This window comes from Bos grunniens, chromosome 14 (genome assembly GCF_055505025.1).
Source record: "Bos grunniens cultivar Pamir isolate PY7600 chromosome 14, Bosgru_T2T1.0, whole genome shotgun sequence".
Lineage (NCBI taxonomy): Eukaryota > Metazoa > Chordata > Mammalia > Artiodactyla > Bovidae > Bos > Bos grunniens.
In genome coordinates this window covers 17,847,271-17,862,143 of record NC_141178.1, presented here as the reverse complement: position 1 = coordinate 17,862,143, position 14,873 = coordinate 17,847,271, and the positions used below count along the sequence as shown (strand labels likewise).

Here is a 14,873-nt window from a genome sequence, read left to right as displayed (position 1 = left end):
GGTTCCGGCCGGGGGTGGGTACCTGGCCCCGCCAGGGCTGTGAGCAGACGCCTGAGCGCCTCTGCCACCTCCCCCGCCCCTTACCGAGCAGACTGATGCCCAGCCGGGACAGGCCCTGCCGGAGCCCCTCGCCCAGGCTCTCTGGGAGCTGCCGCCGCCACTCTTCCTGCCGGTTGTAGTGCTCCTCGTCCAGCGACAGCCGGTCCATGTTCCGGGCCAGGCTCGTGGCCAGGTTGGTGATGGACGTGAGGGTACCTGAGGACACAGAGGCACGTGGGTTTGGGGTCCTGGTCACATGGATGCCGGCCCCAGGGGAGGGGTCCCCGGAGCGCTGCGGGCGAGCGGAGTCCACAGCGGCCTTCTGGACTCGCCTGTGGAGAGTGAGGGCGGCTCCCCCCTGGGCAGGGTGAGGCCTCGGCCTTCGGAAAATGAGGTGAAGGTGAACACTTGCTGAGGAAAGATGATACACTCAGTCCTAACAGAGGATAGGATTAGACCCTCCCTCACCAGAAAAATGCCTGCAGTCTCACACAGAGCTATCATGCGCTCATCTGACCGCCAGGGCTTGGCTTCAATAGTTAGTTTTGAAGTCCTCAGGGAGGCCCAGTTTTTTGAAGGTTGCAATTTGCCGGCTCTCATTTGAAAGGGTAAGGTTATGTTGCTGAATTTTAAACAGATTGTAAAGGAATGTTTCCACTTTAGAAGTAAGATCTATTCTTCCCCATTACTCTAGTCATAGTAAAGGAAGACACTCAACTTTATCATTTGACAGTCAGGAAATAATTATTATGCCACAGAGAATATGTGTAATTTTTATATTCAGGGTGTGAGCTGGGAAAAAAAAAAGTGAAGACAATAAAGAGAGTAAGGCATGTGAAAGCCAGGATTCTATCTGGTTTTCCCAAGAAAGGCTATTTCTGCATCTTGCTCAAGACAGTCATAATCCCCTCCAGCAAGTCTGCATAGGTCTCAGTGAGCAAAACTGAAAGACATTAATGGACATATCCTGAAGCTAACGAATTAGTTCATCTGTTATTGGATGTCTAGGTTCAAGAAGAAATGGAAGATGTTTTTGCAGCTGCATCTTTACCAGTCATCTGAAAAGAAAAAAAAAAAAATCCATGTACACACACACACACACATACACACACAGACAAACCAAACAGATTTTGCTAAGAGGAAAGAACAAGTGTAAAAAAAATTCAGTGAGTCACTACGCTAAAATTACCACTGGAGTTCGATTTAGCAGGTGTTGGTTGTCTTATTTTAAAATAAAAACAACAGAACCACAAAGATTCAAGTGTCAGGAGTGAGAAATCTGCAGTGACTCACCCTTGGGTTCCTGCGGCTCAGCTCACAGGCCTCCCGGATGACCAGGGGCCCCCGGGGGAGTGGCCCTGTCACTGTCCATGGAATTTGGTTTATTGCTCTTGCTGTTCTCTTGCCAGTCCCCCCTCTATGGATCATGGGTTCTTGTATTTCAAGCTCAAGTCTTGTTTGAAGCCTTCTAGAGACTTCTATAACCTGACCACTCATAAGAGAGTTGCAGTACTGTTGACTGTAAAAGGTCTTTTACCGGGCGGAGGGAGAAGGCCTTTGCCCTGTTTCCCCTGCCTCCCACTGAGAAGAAACGGGGACTCAGATGGACCTTGTTAGTTCCTGAGTCACTGCCAACTTGACCAAAATATGGGCAAACAAACACGGATGAAAGGGAAGCACGCTGCTTCCCGAGGTGGGGGGTGGGGGTGGCCGACTGCAGTTTGGCTCCTGTGCCCGATGACGCGTCCTGGCCACAAGGTGGCGCTGTGTACGTGGCGAGCCGGGGGGAAAGCTGGCCCGCTCACCTCCCCACCGGCTTCCACTGTCAAAATGTATCCTGCTCCTTAAGAAAGTTATGACAACTGTATCTACATTAAAAAATATATGTATATGATGAGGCAACACAGTGTAGGATTTCTGATGTTTAGCAGAAGTCCTAAACACCTTTAATATTTCTGCATTTATCACATGGAATAACAGTCGAGCCAATCCTTGTTTTCCCAATGGGAGGTTTCAAATTCTGAAGTTTCTGAAACATTTTCACACAACTACAGGCAAGCAGTGATCTGTTTAAAACATAAGACATTATATATGGGCTTTGTTACAAATCCAACATCTCACTGCCAGCTAACAAGCCAAACAAAGCTAGAGGCAATGTTAATTCATGGAGAACGTTTAAGACGTTCTCTAAAAAGACAGGGAAGTAATGAAAATCAGGCCTCATTACCAGGAACCTGAAGAGCTACCTTTGGAAATGTGCTTCACAAACGATGTAGTCCCTCTGGAAACCCCGCTCACGAAGGCTCCCGGGCCTCGGGTCAGCCCCTCGTACGGAAGCCTGAAGAAGTCGGCGATGCCGTTCCCGATGCTTCGCACCAGACTCGCCGGGCTGCCAAGGATTTCCAGGGATCCAACCACCCAGCCTGCGAGGGAGACCAGAGAGAAGGGGTGACTGAAACCTTAAATGCAGCACTTTCAACATTTGGGAAAAGTGACCCATTTTCCCTGCAATTCATTTTTCACACTAGAATTGAGAATGTAATAAGCTCCTCTGGAGCAAAATATGGGAAATAACTCATTCACTGTGAATTCATAAATGGCAAACTTTCATACTTTATAAATCAAAGTGATCCTTTTGGCAGCCTCACAAATAGCTTTAATATGACTTCCCTGCCTCCCGTATTCCTGCTAAAAGGGACCCGTGTGCAGGGGGATGACGCTCCCGCCCCCTCCAAGTCAAGGTGGCCCCTGGGGCAGCAGGTGTCCGCAGGCCGGGGGTTCTCCTTAAAGCTCCTTGGTGCAGCGAGGGGCCGGGACGCGGAGGAGGCCAGATGCTAAATGGGGTGCTGCAAAGGGGACGCGCAGCTCTGACAGGGACGGAGGAGTTATTTTTAGTCTTTCCCAATCCCACCAAGCTGAGCGCTTCCCTTTGGAGTGGAGCTGGAGCCAGAGAAATGTCTCCTCTTCCAGCCCAGCTTCAGTTGTGTAAACTCTAGTGACAGGGACATACTGATTAGCTTAGCGAGAGGGGCGTGTTCCCTGAGGGTCCCAGGCGGGGAGCTTGGGATCTGGTTTCCTATTTGAGCTGGGGCTTGCCAGGAGCCGGCCTGCTTGGCTGCCTGACTGCCGAGCGTTCGGCCCCGTGGGAACGTGGCTGAGTGTGGACCCCGGAGCGGCTCCCCGTCTTCGCTCCTGGGTGGGGGCTTGGGGCTCTCACTCAGAGGATGCAAGAGGCAGGCAAAGGCTGGGGGCTCAGGAGAGTACGAGTCCAAACACAGTGTCTTTGGGAAACATGCTGACCTCCCCAGCCCAGGGCTGAGAGGGCTTCAAGGGGAGGCTGTGGGGGGCAGGACCCAAGTGGGAGCCGATCCCATGTCCTCTGAGGCAGGTCCCGGGAGGCCAGGCCTGGGACAGAGACCACCCGCCCCCCCCAGTCAAGTCATCAACCCCAAAGGGTCCCCAAGCCCAGCCCTTTGGAGAGGAACATCCTTACATGTTGGGCCCCCTTCTCTCCTCTGGAACATTAGAAGACAACATCAGGGTTTAGGTGAAAAGAGGGAATTATTTCCAGAAGATGAGGATTATAAATGGAGGGGCCTCTGGGTGGCCAGGCATTCACCTCACTTACTTTGCCCAGCCACTCTGCAAGCCTTAGTACCTGCCTTCACGTAATTTCAGATTTAGCTAAGGACTAAGCCTCTCCCTGGCCGAAGGGACCGTGCCAGGCTCAGGGGACAGAGCCTCATGGGATGTCGTGTTGCCCTGTCACCAGTGTCTTGAGAGCGGGCGGGACGAGGAGGGGACTGTGGCTCAATTCTCCCCATCTCCCTGCTGCTTAGACACACGTGGGAGGGCTTCAAGGCCAGGCTTACCCAATTCCAAAGCCCACCCTCCCTCTTCCTGCGAGCCCGGGCCTAACTGAGTAGGCAGGCTACCATGGAAGGTTGTGGAATGTTCTCCCTCAGAGGGCCTTCTCCAGATGTAAAGAAACAACAGATTTCCTTTAGCCTGGAGGAGTTGGAAGGTTCACTTGGAGGCAACAGATTGGACTCGAAACAACTGCCCTTTTCTCCAAAGCTTCCATACAGAGATGAAGAAAGGAGAGTTAGCTACTGCCAAGCAGAGAGCACGCACTGTCCGATGGGCCTGGTCAGGCCGGCGCAGCGGGGCACAGGGCGCATGGCAGGCAGCCAGCCCCACCTTCCAGCCCACAGCCCGGCCACATGAAGGTGAGGCGGACAGTCCTGGGTCGGGCCACTGCAGATGGGGAGTCTAGGTATGGACCAGAGCTACTTCTCAAGGCCCCTGAGAAGGCCAGAAAAGGACCAAACCACCCAAAGGCATTCTGCCTTTAATTATTTCTCTCCAAAAGCAAACATATCGTTTTGCTTACTGGGTTTGGAGATTTTATTGAAAAAAGGTAACTGGCTGCCCATAGAGCCAAGCCTTGGAAATAGAGAGGGAGCCCGGGAAATTAGAGAGTCCACACAGTCTCCTTCAAATAGGGTCAGTGGTCACTCATTTCTAATCACTTTATTGTACTTCCCCAGAAATGAGGTCAGGGTACTTCAGCCATTTAATCAAGTCCCATGGGTGAACCCTGACCCAAGTGAGACAAGTGAGGCAACCTGCCCACTCCCAGGCCAGCCCTTCCTTTCCCAAGAAGGCCAGTACATTCTCTCTGAGATGCTTCTACCCAGGGGAAACCTCCTACCCTCTTCCCATTCCCACTGCTTTCCTCCAGATAATCTTCAGACTGTCTGTAAGGCCTTTAGTGACAGAACTCCCAACAGGCCTAAAAACTTGGCTCTCTAGTGTAGAATTTGTTTCAGCATATAATGAGACTGGGACAGCAGCTTGGAGAACTTTTAGGTAGATTACCAAAAAATCCAAACAATGTTCCTGTGAAAGCTCATGAAAAATGAAAGAGAGGTCACTTTTAGCACAGAGGCTGCAGGACGTGGTTCCCTGGTGGTGGTCACAGCTGGAGTTTCCCTGCCAGCTCACTACTCTGACGGGTGCTCCCACACCTTCGCCCAAGGCGATGACCGGGTAGTCGGGAAGCTTACTCCTTCCTAAGCTCCAGACCAGAGCTCAGTAACCTACCTGCCTGCTTCTCATGGGAAAAGCAAAAACTGCCTGAAAGAGTAAAGCTTTTCATATACCTATTAAATTTGAAATGGTAGCTGCTTGTTTTAAAATAATTTCTTAGCAAGAGGGAAGTCTTTTCTTCCTTGTGGTACAGGCTACGAGAACAAGTTTCAGGGCAGGGACCTCCTCTGATCTGGCCATGCAGAGTTCTGGGTAGCTAAGGATTTTGTTCCGGAGAAAATATAATCTTACCAGTATGGCAACAACATGGGTCCGCTGGTCACTGCTACAATGTTGTCTTATCTGGGAATGCACTCACCAAGGACAATGTTACCACGTTCTGTCCTGCGTTAGTTTTAGAAAGTAAGACCTCCCTGCGCTTTACCAGAAGGGACTGCGAGACCAGCTCAGGTTGGTTGGTGTTGGTCGCCTGGAGTTCATAGCAACGTGAGGAGCCCGATTATCAGACTGAAACCGGAGAGTTTCAGGCGTGAGTGAATTTAGGTCAGGAAGGTGAGCTCTGACGCCCATTACCATAGGGAATCTGGAGACAACCTGGTCTCCAAAACCACCTTCAGCTCACAGTACTCCCCACACCACACTCTGTACACACAGCCAAACACCCCCCGCGGACTCTTCCCGCTCAGGTCTGTGGAGAGGCTGAGACACCTACAGCCTTCTCTTTGCCATCTGTCTAGACAGGCAAGGCTGCACTGGGTAGGTAGAAGGCTCTTTATGCATCTGACGAGCACACAAATCCTCTGAATTTCTCACCTAGAGCTATTCATGGGCCGTAATGAAGAAAGTTAACAGCCCAGAACTACATTTCTTTTAGGCCCAGAGGCTGAGAGGGCCTGGGCTGGTTTTCCTGGCTGCACTAGCTCCCTGATATAGAGCCTTGTGTCTTTAAGGAGCCGAAAAGGCACTTGCTAAATGGGAATCAAAATTCTGTTACATAACAGCAAATTTAACGGCTGCTACTGCTTAAGGGTTCATTAAGCGCCACTCTAAATTCAGGGTACTTCACACACTTCCATTGTTTTCTTGTCAGAAATCTTAAAACCCATTTTACGGGTGAGGAAACTGAGATGTGGGAGGTTCAGTAACTTGCCCCCGCCTCACAGCCCGCAGTGGCAGGGTCTGCATTCCAGTCACTGCTGTCCAACTGCCCCTCACCCTCCCATGCCACTTCCCTGTGTCTTGGAGTCAGGACCACCCTGAAGCCTTTCTTTCTCGCTCAGGCTCCCTCTGCTGTGTCCTCACCTGCTCTGAAGAGGGCCCCTGCGGCGTAGTGCATGGCCAGGGCGTGGACGAGCTGCCTGGCCGTGGTGAAGATGGGGCCTCTTTCAAACACTGAGAAGGAGAGCGGAGTGTGGTCAGAGGCGATGTACAGCTTGAGGGACGCGTGGATGCTGACGAGGAGGTTCACGGGCTGTATCACCAGCTTCTGCAGCTTCACGGGATGCACCAAGGCCCGGGCGTGCTGCCTCACCTGCGCGGGCAGCACCTGTCTGCCGCCTGCGAGAGCTGTGGGCTGAGCGCCCGGGCTGCTGCTGGGCAGGTAGGTCTCAAACAGAGTTTTGATGTAGTAGACAAACGTGTCTTCCACATATAACCGGGCAGGTTTCAATTCAAAACTGAACTCGTTCACATCAAACAGGACGTCCTTGCCTTCGGTTAACGTGAGGCAGAGTTTGATAAAGCAGTTTTTCTTGTATTCTTCCAAATCTTCGCTGGATACGAGGAGACTCTGCATCTTGGAGCACTGAGGAGATTCTGTTTTCTCCCCCTGGCAGACCAAGACAGCGAAGTGGAAACTGGACTTGTTGTACAGCTGGTTGTCCAGCTGCAGGTCCCCGCAGCAGACCTCCACGGAGTAGACGTGAAAGGGGGCGGCGGCCATCTCTTCCCCAGGGAGGTGACCAGCCACGGGGGCCATCTGGAGGAAAACGTGGTCCAGTGTGAGTCTCAGAAGCTCGGATGACGCTCTGTGGTGAGTGAGGTCATCAAACACCGCCAGGCTCAACTGAGTGATGAACATTTTAAATGTCACGATCTTCTCCAGAGTTCTGGAGGAGAAACGGAAGAGAACATGAGCATTTCTCCTCCAATTTTCTTTTCTTTTCCTCCCTCCCTCCCTTCCTTAATGTCTTAGTAGATTTTCAATGACAGAGCCTTCTTAGAAACCTCCTGATGTCCCATCAGATTCTCATAAGAAACAAATTAAGAACTGAACTTCCAGTACATTGTGTCTGGACAGAGCCAGGCACACTCCAACAGCACTGGGAGATGTTCCCAAAGGGACCATTACAAGCTCTCGTCATGCTGCTCTATCCTGTTCCCCTCATCAACACCGGATTTTTATTCCCAAATCCTCTGAGTTCTTTGTGCACTAATTCTGTTGTGATCATCACGAGGCGAAAGGTCATGATAAAATAACCAAGGTGCCTTATATTGGGAAAAGTAAGAGCAAGCAAGAGAAAACTTCCCATGAACCTCCCAGCACGGCCCAGCAACCAGCATGGACTGTGCGCGTGCTCTGCTCTCCCTGTCACGTTTAGAGCTGAGCAGACCCTGCTACTCCACTAACCCCTCTGTCCTGAGCTAAGCCATCATGCTCTCACCCCCTTCAAAGTCACTGCTCTAGCAATTCACTCCCTCCTACACCATTTCTTCTTCCTTACCAGCAGCTTAAAAACATGCTATTATTTCTCTTATCTTAAAAAATCCCTCTCATTAACTAACTCCTCCTCTAGCTACCCTTTTCCTGATCCCCTTCACATAAACACCCCAAAGCACATACACCTTGTCTCCTGTTCCTCACTTTCCATTTTCTCTTAGCCTTGCTCCAGGCAGGCTCTGTCCCACCTCCTCTACCAGAGCAACTCCCATTAGGGACCCCAAGGGACTTCCTTGTTGCTAAATTGAACAATGAGCTTGAAGTCTGTGACTCACGCCCGTACTATGGCATTCAAGTGGCTAACTCCCTCCTTCTGGAAATCCTTTCTTGGCCCGTCTGCTCTCAGCTCTTGTATGTCTCGTCACTCATCACCTATGGGACTCCCTCCTCTTAAAGGGCAGGTGCCCAAGCTTCAGCCCCGGGCCCTCTTCTCTCCCCATCTCCACTCACTCCCCTTGGAGGGCTTCATCTGGGCCCGCGATTTGGCATCTATAAGCTGATGACTTCTACAGTCACACATTCAGCCTAGAACTCCCTGTGAGCGCAGATCTTGCATTTCTAACTGCCCATCCACACAGGAGTCTCTTACAGGTCTCAGACGTCTCCAGGGTCATGTGTGTGGTCATACTCATGATCTTACCCCCAAACCCACACAACAATTGTTCTCATCTTAGTTTATGATGATTACATCCTACCAGTTGCTCAGACCAAAACTTTGAGAGTTCTTGATGCCTCTATTTTCAACCCACATCCAATGCATCAGGGAAAATTCCATTGGTTTCTTCTTAAACTGCATTGTGAATCTAACCATTTCTTACCACTTTCCCTGTAGTGTAGCCTAAGCCTCTAGTGTGAATAACTGTAATAGTCACCTAACTAGTCTCCTTGCTTCCTCCTTTACTTCTCTATGCTGCTACTGCTGCTGAGTTGCTTCAGTCGTGTCCGACCCTGTGCGACCCCAAAGACGGCAGCCCACCAGACGCCCCTGTCCCTGGGATTCTCCAGGCAAGAACTCTGGAGTGGGTTGCCATTTCCTTCGCCAATGCATGAAAGTGAAAAGTGAAAGTGAAATCACTCAGTCGTGTCTGACTCTTAGGGACCCCATGGACTGCAGCCTACCAGGCTCCTCCATCCATGGGATTTTCCAGGCAAGAGTGCTGGAGTGGGGTGCCATTACTTCTCTATAGTTTACTTCAAAAGCATAGGGAACTATATTCAATATTCTGTGACAAACCATAATGGAAAACAACGTGAAAAAGAATGTATGTGAAATATATATATATATATATATATATATATATATACTATACTTCAATAAAATTAAAAGAAAAGGAGCCATGGTCTTCTAAAAATTTATGTCAAATCAGGTAACTTCTCCGTTCAAACAGATCCAATGACTTCCTCATTTCACTCAGAAGAAAACGAAGCCTTGTGCAACCTGTGCCCTCCTTCCAGCCATCCCCTGCCTGGCCCTGGGCCCTGGTTCCTCCTAGCTCACCCACTGCACTTGGCCCGCCCTGGCCTAGTCCCTGCTCCTCCAATATGCCCGTGCACTGCTTCCGACTTCTGAACTGGCTGTGCCCTTTGTCTGGAGAGTTCTCCCCAGATAATCATATTACTAACCCGCGCTGGGTGCTTTCAAGTCTTTGCTTAAATGTCAGCTTCTTGGTGAGGCTTACCTATACCAGTTTTTCAAAACTATCCTCTTTCTGTTCCTATAGCTGGGTAATTCCTGGTCCCAACCAGGCTTTGCTTTTATTGCTACAGAACTCCAATCTTCCACTAAACCATAAAATTTCCTTTTTTATTATGTTCATTCTGTCCTCCCATTGCACACCTATGAGAATCTGATCTCCTCGGGAACAGGGACTTGGGACTGTTAGGTCACAGGTAAGAATAGCACTGGCATCCAGTAAGCATTTGAGAAATACTTGCTGAACAAATGAATTAAGGAAATACCAGTAAATACTTAGGTCTTATTTCTGTCACTGAATGCATGGATTGTTGCTACTGCACAAGCAATGCCCTACTAATGCCCTATATAAAACATTCCTGAGCTGTGTGGGCTTGAAATCCTGGCTTATGCAATTCAAAATTTAGTCTTTGGTTTTATTACGCTATTAATTTGTTTTTACAAATTCTTCTGGTCAAAGGAAACCATCTACCCAACCTATTTGCAATATTATAAATTCAAATTAATCATACTATGGCAAGGTCCAAATTAATGAGTTCTTAACCATATATGAAAAGCAAGGAATTTAGAAAAAAAAAAGGGCTTAAACAAATGTATAAAAGTTGATGACAGTATTTTATATTTTAAATTAAAATTTAAATAAATTAACTTTGATTATAAAATATGTTCTTATATAAAATTAATAAATAGAAAATCATTAAATTATCACTTATAACTGTACATCTATTAACAACTTTGATTCTTTTCTTTCCAGTGTTATTTCTAGGAATGTTTTCTGTATGTATGAGAATGTGTGTGCATGTATGTACGTAAGTGTGAATATGTGTGTGTGTACATAACTAGGATATATTTGTATATTCGAATTTATATTCCATTTGCTTTATTTTAGATTCATTACAAGTATTTTTCTATCCCACTAAAACCCTATAATGGTATATTCTGTGGATACACCATTTTTTGTACAACTGTGTATCATCTATTTCCCTGCTGACAGGATCTGTACTCTGAATATTTTGCCATTATAATTAGCAATGTGATAAAATCTCTCTGTATATCTTTGCCTACTTCTCTAATTATTGCTTTAACTCTTAAGCTCTTAAAACTCTTAAAAGCAGAATTTCCAAGCCAAAGGGATTTTAAAGCTCTTAATACATATTACTAAAGTGCTTTCTAGAAAACAGTAACAATTTACGCTTTTAGTAGGACTGTATATGACGGAAATGTGTGTTTTCGTCACTCAGTCATGTCTGACTCTTTGCAACCCCATGGACTGTAGCTCACCAGGCTCCTCTGTCCATGAAATTCTCCAGGCAAGAAGATTGGAGTGGGTTGCCATTCCCTTCTCCAGGTATACGATGGAACATCATTGTTAATTCAATATGTAATGTCTCATTTAAAGTTTGCATTTCTTTGGTTATTTGTGTTTCCACTTCCCAGAATTTTCCGGTTGTGTTTTTTACCATAATTTAATTTTTGGAAGGAGGGACAATCTTCATATTATTCCTACAGAGTTATATGAATTCTTTTAAGTTAAGGATATTAACTCTGGTTCATATTTACAAAACCTGATGGCAACATTCAGGTCAAAGCGGGGGAAATGTGGCTCTAAGAGGCGACTTTACTTTTGCTGTAGCTCTAATTGATAAGTCTAATTACTGATTACTAGGTGGTCATGTGGATAGAGAGGCATTAATCTGTATTTCATGCTAACGATAATGTATAATTCTAAGATGCATGTCTCAGTTTATAAATCAGTTTGTTAAGCTTACCAGAGAAGAATTGGGAAGCGTATCCATGGAAGATGATATATTGCTTCTTCTTATGGGTGTAACTAAATGCTAATAACCATATCCTTATGGATTACAGAATAATTAATCAAAAGCTTTATACACACACATATATATATGGATAACAAAAAATGGTGAATAGTAGATTTACAACTGTTTAATGTGACACTTACCCTGCTGCTACTTGGATACTAGTTAAGCCTACCTGTTGGTATTAGTTACGACAGGCCCAGCTTTTCCTTCTGGGGCCACGTTGATGAAGACTGTGCCACAGTGATGGATGGTGTCCACGTACACATAGCCAAAGCCAGTCAGAAACACAACCTGTGAAAAGAACATTCAAAATCAGGTTGGGAAGCAATACAAAACACTGCTGAAAAGGCTTCAAATGTCTTCAGTTCTGACTCAATACTGCAAACACTTGCTGGTTATATTTCTTTATATCCATGTATATAGGCTATTCAGGTGACTTGAAAAAAAATCAAATCCAGATTTTCAATATCCAGCTGTAAGGTTCATAGGAAAAAAATGATGGATGACAGGGCATGAGTGTCTTCATTCTCTGCTTCTCTGAAATTGGCAAATAACTCTGCATGGGCTGGAGACTAGCCATGGACCAACTTTATGTGCGCATGTGAATCTCTGTGGGGGAAAAAAATCCCTGAATTGAAATGAGATGTGCAAAAACCTTTCAGGCTTTTGAGTTTTGACTAAGCGGTCATAATGATGCCCTTCTGTGCTGGGGACACAAAAACATACCTGAAAACCCACCAACAAGACACGCTATAATCTCCTCAAGGTCCCTCGCATAAGTTGGAACAAGAATGTCAGGTAACTTCATTTGCTTGGAGTAAAAATTGATTTTTCTTCCATGAGGAGGTGGACTTAGACCTAAAAAAAAGTTCTATCTCAGAAGTCAGGTGCCAGGCTAGCAGAACAGATGTCCTTTCAGCATTAAATACCGATGTTGCTTAAATGGATAAATATTTGAAAACAGAACTATTTGAAAAATAACTCCAAGAACATCGTGTTCACAGCCAGCATTACCTGAGGGTAAGGGCAAGAACCTCCTCATGTTTGGGAACATTGATGCTGACGATGTGTATTATCAATTCAGTCCATGCCTGGGCCCTTTTTATTATTAGAACAGCAAATAAAAAGAAGACTGAAAATTCCTGGATGAAGGAACAAAGCTAGGTGTCTGCTTGGCATGGGATGAATGTGTTCTAATTTTGACCAAATGAAGAGGTACCTGAAAGAATGTACACAGAACCACAAGAGTCTCTGATTCTCACCCTTGGATGTGACTTCAAGGTCACTGGGCTTCTTTCTTATACAATGGCTCCTCCTTCAGAAATCCTGATCGTCTTCAATATCCAGGGCATCTGGAGGTCATCTCTGCCTCCACCTGTTTTCATCTCCTGCTCCGCTGACTCCTGCAATAGCCTTCTTTCTTATTCTACGGCTACTGCTCTAGCTCAGACCCTTGTCTGCTCCTCAGCACCATCTGTGCAGAGAAAGCACTGTTTCTCTATGCAAATCCTTTCCAAATCCTGTATATCTCTGCACATACAGGGTGTTGTTACTCAGTCACAAGGTTGAATCCGACACTCTTTGTGATCCCATGGACTGTAGCAAGCCAGGTTCCTGTGTTCTCCACTATCTCCTGGAGTTTACTCAAATTCATGTCCATTGAGTCGGTGATTCTATCTCACCATCTCCTCCTCTGCAGCCCTCTTCTCCTCTTGCCTTCAATCTTTCCCAGCATTAGGGTCTTTTCCAGTGAGTCAATTTTTACATCAGATGACCAAAGTATTGGAGCTTCAGCTTCAGCATCAGTCCTTCCAATGAATATTCAGGGTTGATTTCCTTTAGGATTGACTTTTTCAATCTCCTTGCAGTCCAAGGGACTCTCAAGAGTCTTCTCCAGCACCACAGTTTGAAAGCATCAATTGTGTGGCTCTCAGCCTTCTTTATGGGCCAACTCTCACATCCATACATGACTACTAGAAAAACTATAGCTTTGAAAAGCTATACTGGAAAAACTATTGTCAGCAAAGTGATGTCTCTACTTTTTAATACACTGTCTATGTTTGTCATAGCTCCTTCCAAGGAGCAAGTGTCTTAATTTCATGGTTGCAGTTGTTCACTATCCACAGTGATTTTGGAGACCAAGAAAATAAAATCTGTCACTGCTTCCACATTTCCTCTTTCTATTTGGCATGAAGTAATGGGACCACCTGCAATGTGGGAGACCCAGGTTTGATCCCTGGGTTGGGAAGATCCCCTGGAGAAGAGAATGGCTACCCACTCCAGTATTCTTGCCTGGAGAATTCCATGGACAGAGGAGCCTGGCGAGCTACAGTCCAAAGAGTCAGATAGACTGAGCAACTAACACTTTGACTTTTCACAGTGGGACTGGATGCCATGATCTTAGTTTTTAATGTTGAGTTTCAAGCCAGCTCTTTTACCCTCCTCTTTCACCTTCATCAGGGACACCCTATTCAAGGAAGATATTCTCTGTTTTTTCTGTTCTTCTCCTCAGATTGATACCTATAGCTACATTCCAAAAGCAGATTAACTATACTTCTGTTTCATCACTAATCTTATTGTTTGTATTACTGTCACCGGTTTTTATCATAGACTCAATCACTAGATTGTCAACTTTTTGAGGGCAGGAGTGGAGTCAGTTTGTATTCTCTATGGACATGTTTCCCAAATGGATCATTTTGCAAAAACATCTGTTTCAAAAGACCGTATCCTGAATTTGCCCTTTCTGTTCCAAGATAAGAACTGAACTTGCCTATGATAAAATGTGGAAGGCAGCCAACCTAAAAAATGGCTCAGCTCACGAATCTAAAACAAAACAGATATTCTTTGAGAGCCAGTCACATTTATAAAAGCTATTATTTTATATGATATGCAGAGTAAGTCAACTGCTTTGTTACTAGGTTTACAGACATGGGATTATTCATTTGACACAAGCCTTTTAAAGGTCTTAACACTCCCATCTCCATTCCTTCCTCTCAAGGACTGTCCTAACTTCAGAGGATACCTTAGGGTTTTAGCAGAGAGTGTTAAAAACCAGAACTACCACCACTCAAAGTAGGGAAGGAGGGGACCAGAAGAGGAAAATACTTAATTGTTCAGCTCATTCTCAAAGCAGTCTGCAGGCCTTATGAAATGAGGATTCATTTACTTCCTAAGATAGTAAAGATAAAGAAGCTGAGGATTTCCATTAACTTCCCAGGAGACTCTGAAAGCAAGCAAATTAACCTAAACCTTTAAGGTATTTCTGCTGGCCAAAACCTTGGACTTGGGAGAGAAATTCTGCTGGGTGTCCCTCTTAGTCATCAGTAGAATGGAAGGAATGCAGACTTTAATTCTTGGAGCCTACTCTTGCCTCCTTTCACATGGAGAGAAACCACTCGCAACATCAGGCATCTGGTACAAAGTGAGTTCTAGGGACTAGAGAGTTAGGAACTTCAGTGCCAGAATTAAGCGCCTACACCCTAGAAATTAAAACAAATCCTTGTCTTGGTCTGGTGGTTTGATCATTTAATCATTAATTAAATCAATGATC

At 46.2% G+C, this 14,873-nt stretch overlaps 1 protein-coding gene across 30 annotated transcripts in view; it reads right to left on the bottom strand.

Annotated features, from left to right (window-relative positions):
- The window catches only part of VPS13B (vacuolar protein sorting 13 homolog B), an 805,974-nt gene that overhangs the window by 15,130 nt on the left and 775,971 nt on the right, over positions 1-14,873 (bottom strand). For all 30 annotated transcript variants that reach the window (XM_086336078.1, XM_086336091.1, XM_086336075.1 and 27 more), the window contains 4 exons: positions 11,496-11,614; positions 6,394-7,199; positions 2,286-2,462; positions 85-255 (listed from right to left, as the gene is read on the bottom strand). In XM_086336078.1, coding sequence (XP_086192204.1) covers positions 85-255; positions 2,286-2,462; positions 6,394-7,199; positions 11,496-11,614 — 1,273 coding nt within the window. The remainder of the gene's footprint in view (positions 1-84; positions 256-2,285; positions 2,463-6,393; positions 7,200-11,495; positions 11,615-14,873) is intronic.